This window comes from Convolutriloba macropyga, chromosome 13 (assembly GCF_964194025.1).
Source record: "Convolutriloba macropyga chromosome 13, txConMacr16.3, whole genome shotgun sequence".
Lineage (NCBI taxonomy): Eukaryota > Metazoa > Xenacoelomorpha > Acoela > Convolutidae > Convolutriloba > Convolutriloba macropyga.
In genome coordinates this window covers 13,918,703-13,927,403 of record NC_134480.1, presented here as the reverse complement: position 1 = coordinate 13,927,403, position 8,701 = coordinate 13,918,703, and the positions used below count along the sequence as shown (strand labels likewise).

General features: G+C 32.6%; 1 protein-coding gene across 1 annotated transcript; it reads left to right on the top strand.

The window, feature by feature from the left end:
- The first annotated feature begins 239 nt into the window (after positions 1-239).
- Positions 240-8,479, top strand: LOC142351633 (granzyme K-like). The gene is made up of 3 exons (XM_075403770.1): positions 240-563; positions 2,757-2,850; positions 7,996-8,479. Exons 1-3 carry the CDS (start codon positions 320-322, stop codon positions 8,477-8,479), a joined length of 822 nt encoding a protein of 273 aa, XP_075259885.1. The 5' UTR covers positions 240-319.
- The last annotated feature ends 222 nt before the right edge of the window (positions 8,480-8,701 follow it).

Below are 8,701 nucleotides of genomic sequence, written 5' to 3'. Positions count from 1 at the left end.
AATAAGTGTGCAAACTAATACATAATCAACTTTCGCTCAGCCAGTAAAATCTCTAAGTTGCCATTTTGGACTTAGTTGAACTATTTGACACTAAAAGAGTAATAAAGTTGAGAAAACAAATTAACAAACAAACAGATGATCTTGAAAACAATTAAATAGTACAAAAGTAAATGTAATAAAAAGCATCAACAGGACTTGCGTTTATTAATTCCCAAAATTCGTTATTTCAACTCAGGAAAGTCAAGATTAAAATTGCACTATTAAATCTATGTGTCATTAATTCTAAAAACAACAGCAATTGTTTCATATCTGGCATTAAATGATTACTATGAGAAAATCTAACATCCTGACAGCATTCACTCTCTTTTTATTTTATGTTTTATCCCTGGTAACCAGCAAAAATTTCAGCGAAATTATACGCACGAATATCATCAACGGCTTAGACAGCCCCGACAGACCATTTTACGTGAAAGTGTTGTTCGAGAGACCTGCTTTCTGTGGAGGGGCAATCATTAGTCCTTATTGGGTCATATCAGCGGCACATTGTATTACATCACATTATGGTTAGAATCATTAGAAATTAGTGGATTCAAATCTTGCAAGATTCGTGCAAGATTATTCAAAACTCTTCTTTTGAAAGATAGGAATCTCGGGAAAAAATAATCTTAACTGTCATAAACTCAAGCATTGAAAAATCCCAGTCACAATTGGACGACTTTCCTTCAAGATGTTGCAAGAATCTAGCAAAATTACGCATCATCTTGCAAGATAACCATCCGATTTGCAAGAGTCTTCCAAGATAACCGTCCACCTTGTAAGAAACTTGCAAGATAACCGTCTCAAAAAAAGTGCCGCAACCATACTTTAGCTGCTACATGTGCATCTTTAGATTTTTGTTTTACTAGAGAGTAGGATTGGACCTATTTTCTAGCCTCAAAAAAAGAAAGACCCTAAAAATTTAATTTTGTTCAGTCCAGCTCAATTCACTATTGACAATTTGCTTTTATGGTGTTTGAACCCTGTTTACTATTTAATGTGATTGGAGTCAGAGAAACAACCTACCTCAAGAGATGATAGAAACTATTTTAAAACCAAGCTGGAAGCCTCTGAAGGTTTTAACATCGTGTTTTTTCTGTTTTGTGCTCCGTTAACCCAATCACACTTTGTATAGTTAAAATTTTATACAATAAATATTATTGAATCTTTTTTATGGAAACAAGTGTTTCAAATACGAGATCAGCGATCAATACATAATAAAGTTTCTGCTCGGGCCCCAGAGGAAAACTGATTTAAGGCAGAAAATCAGGTTTGATTTTTAGCTATGTGTTCACCTCAGTAGTGGTGCCACGTACACATTTGCTTTATCCGCGTACACTTTTGCCATGTACACATTTAATCGGGTAAAACATTCATGCTATCGATACGCAAAGCGTAAGATTAACTTTCCTGAAAGGCTTCAATTTTAAAACTGCTTCTTTCTTAAAACAATTTGGGAAAGATATTGATTACGCATCATATGCATGATCTTGCAAGAAGCCTGCAAGATCAAGCGAGATAACGGTCCGATTTGCAAGACTCTTGCAAGATAACCGTCCAACCTGTAACACTCTTGCAAGGTAACCGTCAAGCAAGAAGCGCCTAAAATATGCCTTAGCTGTTACATGTTCCTCTTTAGCGTCTTTGGAGAGTAAGGAGCCGGAGAGACCATCACTTTTTGTTTAGTCAGGCTCAACTTACTATCGTCAGTTGGTTTTTATTGTGTTTGAACCCTATTTATAATTCAACCTGACCGGACTCCGTAAGACCAATTATCTCAAGAGCGAAAAACCCAATAGGCTATTATAAAAAACCAAGCTGGAAGTCTCTGCAGACTTTAACATCACGTTTTTGGGTGCGCCACTAAACTAATCACACTTGGTGTAGGAAACTTTGTTTTATAAACAATTATTGAATCATTTCTACAGAAACAAGTGTTACAAATAAGTCATCACCTGTAATGTACACACGAAATTTTCGGCTGAGACCCCAATGAAAAACTGACTAAAGGCAAAATTTTTTAATTGACTTCAGCTTTGTCTTTTAGCAATGCATTCACCTCAGCAGTAAGCTCAATTTTTCGGAAAGAATTCAGCTTTGAAACTGTTAATTTTCCTCAGAAAAATAAGACAAATAACAGGTAAGATCCTGCAAGACTCCTTTTATGCATGTTTAGTGAATTATTGGTATAGTTTTCAGATACCATGCATTAAAACAGGCCTAATTGCCAAGAATTTTTTTCCTCTTCTAAAAAATCAAGCCAATATTGCTGCTCAAAACAATCATGTTCTCAATTAGTGCTTCAGTAATATTTTCCTTACCGCTTTAAATTGAACTAAAGAGAGTGAAAAATAATTGTAGGCAGGCAAACTAGCAGTTATCAATTCAACTTTAAAAAAAACCTACAGAAACTTTTAGTCACTTTCCCTCAAATTGGTTCCAGCGTTATGCACCAATTTGTGTTGCTTTGTGAATATGCTCGTATCTGGGTGTTTGTGTATGTGAGTGAGTGTGTAAGTGAGTGGGTGAGTGAGTGAGTGAGTGAGTGAGTAAGTGAGTGTGTGTATGTTTGTGTTTGTTTCTTTGTTTGTGTGTTTGTTTGTGTGTTTATGTGCATATGTGTTTGTGGGTGAATGATAACTTGAAAAGAATACTGTGTACAAAATTTCTTGAACGGGAAAATTTGAACATCAGACTTTTACATATTTCGAATTTTTCAGGAAAACGGATTACAGTGGAAGTGAGAAGTTACTCAATGCATGGGAGTTCATTTACTGGTATCTACACTGTCAAAGATTACTTCATTCACCCCAAGTACGTCACTTCTTTCACACATTACTTGTTAATATCATTTTTATATAAAAATTGATCAAAATTTTTGCTGCATCTACTGTAAATTGCACTTTTCGTGCTGTAACTTGCAAAACTTTTCTCTAAATACAATTCAATTTGTCCAATATTAAGTCTTGAAAACACTTTTAGGCGATTTTGAAGCGGCAAAACGAAAAGAGTCAGCTTGTTTAGAACTGCTATACTTAAAATATGAAAGCGACCAATCAAAGATCGATTGCTTCAAGCGCATTTTGTGTCACTTTTGACATATACATAGTTTTTGGTTTTTATTGTTCAACCTTTGAGCAATTTTTCTCAAAAAGATGTTTTATCAATATTTAATGAGTACATATTTTGAGAATAAATAATTTTGACACTATTCAATTGGTTCTTCAGTTTAAAAATTTAACATTTCGATACTTTTTCATTTCGAGTGCATTTTGTACTGGTGCGCTCATCTAATGAATGAAAATTTAATGGGAGTTTCATTCATTATGAGATAAATTTACTAGTTCAAAAAGAGTATGCTTTTTGTTAGATTTTTTAGTGGTTATCTGGCGTTTTTTTTAAAAATCAAAAGATTTGAATTGCTTAGTGTATTTATCTTAGTTATTTCAACAACTTAAACAGTATCAATTTTTTTTTAAAATGTGGTCACCAATTCTTCCCATTTTAGAGATCTTTTGGATTTAAGTAACTTTTGTTATCAGTTCCTCTATTTGATCAATCTACTGTTTTGTCTTTTTCAAGGCAAATTGGCAGTGTTTTCCATATTTACGCAAGAATGCACCTAAAATTATCTGTCGCGAGATCAGATCTTCCTAAATTGATACCAAATTTCTTGTTGCAGAAATGTTTTCTTATTAAAATATACCAATCCCAATCACGTTGATGGAAACATTTTGAAAAGAACATGTTGTAATCCGGCAGAATTTGGCAGGCTCTTGAAAAATCCTCACTCATTTATAACAACAGAATCCACGTCTGCCAAGCATTCCTTGTGACTAATTTATAGAGCGTATTGCAACAGTTGGTAGTTAATGCCATTAAAATCAACCAAAATTTTGGACGCTCGTGCTGTGAAAAAATTGATAATCCGTAGAATTGAATTTTTCAAACTATTGCATCTAGGAACACAAGAGTATCAATTACCTTATTGTCTCAAGATTGAGGCGCTGTCAAAAATTTAGAAGTTAACAGTCAGCATTCAGTGAAAAAACCACGTCGCACACATTCTTCAATCAAAAACTCTTCAGTAAATGATTAACTCATAGATAAACAGCAAATGATTAAGCTAAAAAGATTGCAGGAAATGCGTTCACTTATGTTCTTTGTTTTGTTTGAAATCAAGAGCAACTTAACTTCGATCTGTTGTCTAGGAAGATCAGAATAAATTTAATGAAAATTGGGGAACTAAGGGAGCTAAGTTGAAATTTTAACTTTTTTCAATTTATTATTTTTGTAATAACTTTTCTTCAAGAGTCTTATCTGCTAATTATTTTGTGGATACAACCTGGTTGATTTTTTGTTTCTTAGCAACTTTTTTTTTCATTAATGTAAGTTTTTTGTGAGAGATCCAGCAGGGTCTTTGCTTCTTTCATCTTACAATATAAAGTAATTTTTTTTACAAGATTCTGACAAATTAACGCGAAACAAATAGTATCGTCCTGAGAAATTGAAAATAATGAGAACCAATAATTAAAATATTGACAATTAGCATCATTCTGAAAACTTTAAGATAACCAGAACCGATAATTAAAAACTTTATTTTTGACCTGTTGTCCTGTAGACCTAAATTTGCACTTCAGCGCAAAGTTTTTATTGTTTTTATTGCAACAACAATGCACTGTTGTCTTTAATTTGCCTGAATCATGGGTGAATATTTTAGCAGTACTGAGGTTTTAAATATAATTAGAATAAGATTTCTCATTCGTTTTTTTTATTAGCGCGATCTGACTTGTTTATTTTTTTTTGTTATCTCAGGGGCCAAAATTGTCATTGTTTTAGCTCAAAATTCTATATCATTTTCATAAATATTTGCGTAATAGCAGATTAGAACTTTTGTTTTCCATTTAGACAGAAATCACGCTATTAACCCTCCCATTTTTACGTCCTCTTTAAAGGAAACTTAACAAAAACTTTTCTAAAAAAATCTTGCCGTGATTATTAGGGCGAGAAGAAAATTTTTTAAAAAGTTGTAGTAGTGATATAGAAATACATCTACACGCATAAAGTCTACTCATGTAGTTAGTTAGTACAAGAAGACGGCTCCTATGATTCAGTAAGCGGCAATGGAATTTTCCATATTTAATTTCGAGAGCATACAATGCATACCGGACTTGGTGGACTAAAAACAAGCGTTAGCTTTAGTGCAGCTACCTTTTCTATTTAGCAGGCTCTCGAGTTGTAAGAAAAACATTTTGGCTAAGGTAACTATTATTTCATAGTTTTTTAATCTTATATGGTATATTGACTGCATTTAATCATTTGATATAGTCTGTTTTCATTTTAACAACTGATTAGTTACTAAGATCATTGAAATTTGTTTTTGAAGCAGAAATATACGCTTTAACTTGCGAAGAAGCCAAAGATGTTCTTTTTACTTTAAAAAACAAAGGGATAGACCAGTTTTGTCTTGAGGGTATAACTTTATTAATCCAATCCATTTCTAACCAAAATTCAGTCGGTAACACCAAACACTTAGATACGTGACAAACTAAAAACCTGGTTTTCAAATTTGTCGATATTTTTGCGCGGAAAAAAGGTTTTGATCAAAAAAAATTTATAAAAGGATGCATCCGTTTTTGAAAAAGTCATAGAAACCCATGACGTTCCTTAGAAAAAAAATTGTTACATAAAAAGAGTGCAACAAAAGATGTTACGGCGAGCAAGATTTGTTATTGGACTTGAAAAAAAATCAAGTTTCTATCGGATCTGAAACTATGTTTGAAAATAGTTTCCGGGAACGTCCATATTATAACGGATTTAGTGCTGTCAACTTTTATTAAATCCGAACTATTGTCAAAATCTAAAAAGAAGAGGAAATTCAGTGCATTTTTCTCTATCTAAAATGACTTATTTTTTCATGTTTCCTTTTTAATGCAATCTAAAAAGTACCACAGAAAGTTTGGAGAAATCTATACTTGTAGCGTTGTTGAAACTCTACAAGTAATTAAACTCTACAAGTAATTAAAACAGCTTTCTCCACAAACAACTAAAACAATAAGGGTCCATTTGAACACAGTCGCTACCACTTTTATTGAACAGTTTGGAAATTTGAATTAAAAATATAATTTTGAAAAAGTCATTTAAAGCAGTTGCCCCTTCCATTTTGTCTCATTAAACATGCTAATAAAGGCGCTTTTATAACGTGAATGAGAAAAAAGCTAATTCAGATATTTATCGGCGTTTCAAAATTATTGCCTGAAGTTTTTCATTAAAACCTTTTTCGTGATCCGATTATAAAAACTAATCAAATGGTTAGTTTCGCGCTTCAAGAATCAAGTTAACAGAAATAAACGAGTAATGAAATGAGGAATAACTTGAGCTGACGCTGTTCAAGAATAATTACTTGCTAAAAACAGAAATCTTACCAAACATAATAACTGAATCAATTTCATCTACAATAATCAACTGAATAAACACATTCGACTAAACTCTATTTTCGCCGAAAAGAAGTGGTCTCAATAAAAATTTTCCTGCTGCAAAATTGATTTAAGAAAATCTTTTGACAGCGAGGGGAAAATGTTGTTAACAATGGCAGATTTATTTAGCAAATTATATGTTATCTCAAGTTTTTAAGCGCCGAGGAGTTTTCAAATACAGAAAAATGATTTAGGACTGACGTAATTTTCCAAAAAACATTGGCCCTAAAATTGATCCCAGACAAAAGCTGGTTAAAAATATTTACAACAGTTAAGAATTGAAATCTTATGTTGTCTGACTTGACAGCCAACTAAAATTCAAAAGCGAAGATAATCACGCGGGATTGTTCCGATCTATTGAGAAAAAGAATCAACTTAAAAAAAGCAGCCAGGACCAAGCATTTGTTTTTACAAAAATCTAACAGCAGAATGAGAGCGCGGTCTCGTTTCAAATATTTACAGTATTTAAAAATTTTATCAAAAAAGCAAAGCTTGTCGTTCTCATAAATTTTAAAAAAGAATAGAAACCAGTATTTTTCACCGAAAATCTTGAAAATAATTGTTTCCTGAAATGTAAAGTTTTAGTGTTGAAATGCTCCATTCATGACAAAAAAAAACAAGATTTTCAGTGCTTGAAAAATTTACCAGTGGTCTAGGAAATGCTTTGAAACTTAATGTTTGTGAAAAATTGAAATTTCAGCCTAGATAAAATCTCCGTTTCTTCAGTTTTTAGCCTTATTTTTTGTCAACATGTGTTTATGAGTAGTACGGAAATAAGAAGATTAATAATGTTTCTATTTGACTAGAAAACTAAACTTCACAAAAATTTAAAAGGGTGAAATTTTTTGAATATGAACAACATAGCTTGAACTTTATTATTATGCTTAGAAAGCGATTCTTACATCATAGCTTTTTATTCAAAAACAGAAGGAATGAAATATCAGATTTTTAGAAATAGAGCATACCTAACAATTCCAATTAGATCTCGAATGGATTGATATGTTGATGAGTAAGGATGAAAGACTGATAGAGATAAAAAGTAGTCATAAAGTCATTAGAAGTGAATGTGTTCAACTTTATTTATGTTTTCTTCTCTCTGAAGTACTCTGAAAAACAGCAATTGATCAAAAATGTCGGCAAGTTGATCAAAACATTTAAATGTCTGAAAAAATCCAAAGTTATCTTGAAATTGGCCGAAAATGTAACAAGGTCCGCTCTTTTTTTCTTTTTCAAAATTAAGAATTTTTCAAATTTAATTTTTAATTTCACTTTCATGTCACTTTTGAAAACAAAAAAATATTAAAATTTTTCTTCCAATTGAAGTTTTAGCGTAAAGAATGTTCAAGTGATACCACATAAGTTGATATGGGTGAACTATAGAAGATAATTTCGTTTTTTAACTTAAACGCCTACACAAATCGGAATGTGTCCCATATCATCTGGGAATATCATCTCATGGCCATTTAATTCAGTTTTTTTTCAGTTTTAAAGATTCCGAGGAGCGTATGAACAACATTGTACTGATACAGTTACGCCGGTCTGTCAGAGACGCACCATATCACATGATCAACTTGTGCCAAAAACAAGAAGAGCATGGAACCAAACTGGGTACCTGTAGCATGGGCTCAACATTGGCCAGAAGACCCGTCTTCCCAAGTCGCCTAAAAGAAACATTTTTCGCTGAGACCAAATTTCTATCTCAAAATCCTTATGATATGCGTTTATGCCGAGAAGACATTGTTTGTGTGGAACAATTGCGAGGCATTCCAAGGTCAAATTTGTGTTTCAAAGATGACGGTGCTCCGTTGTATACTCTCAAATGCGGACTTAGAGTTCCAGACTGTTTGTATGGCATTGCCAGCAATTATGAAAACTATGTGACAAAAAGCGGAAGCTACGGCAAAAGTTATTTCGCAAGTGTTCCCCATGCTTATGAGTGGATTGTGGAAACAATTTATGGTCAATGACAAATTTTTGACAATTTATTCTATAATCTATTTTAATCGAAATTATCTCTTGCATTTGAAAAAAAACTATTGTTGGTATAAAAATCTGGGAGTGTCATAACAGCTATGCAAAAAATGCCTTTGGATGGAGGCAAGCCAAATTACCCTACAAGTTAGGGCAAAATGTAGGATTACACTTACAAAACAGCACTTTTAGACTAATACGGGAATTAATAATTGGTC

Bases quoted from the DNA above. Each gene is read 5' to 3' on its own strand.
- LOC142351633 (XM_075403770.1), top strand. From the start codon at position 320: ATGATTACTATGAGAAAATCTAACATCCTGACAGCATTCACTCTCTTT. The intron at 564-2,756 runs GTTAGAATCATT...CGAATTTTTCAG, and splicing joins TTGTATTACATCACATTATG to GAAAACGGATTACAGTGGAA. The intron at 2,851-7,995 runs GTACGTCACTTC...GTTTTTTTTCAG, and splicing joins GATTACTTCATTCACCCCAA to TTTTAAAGATTCCGAGGAGC.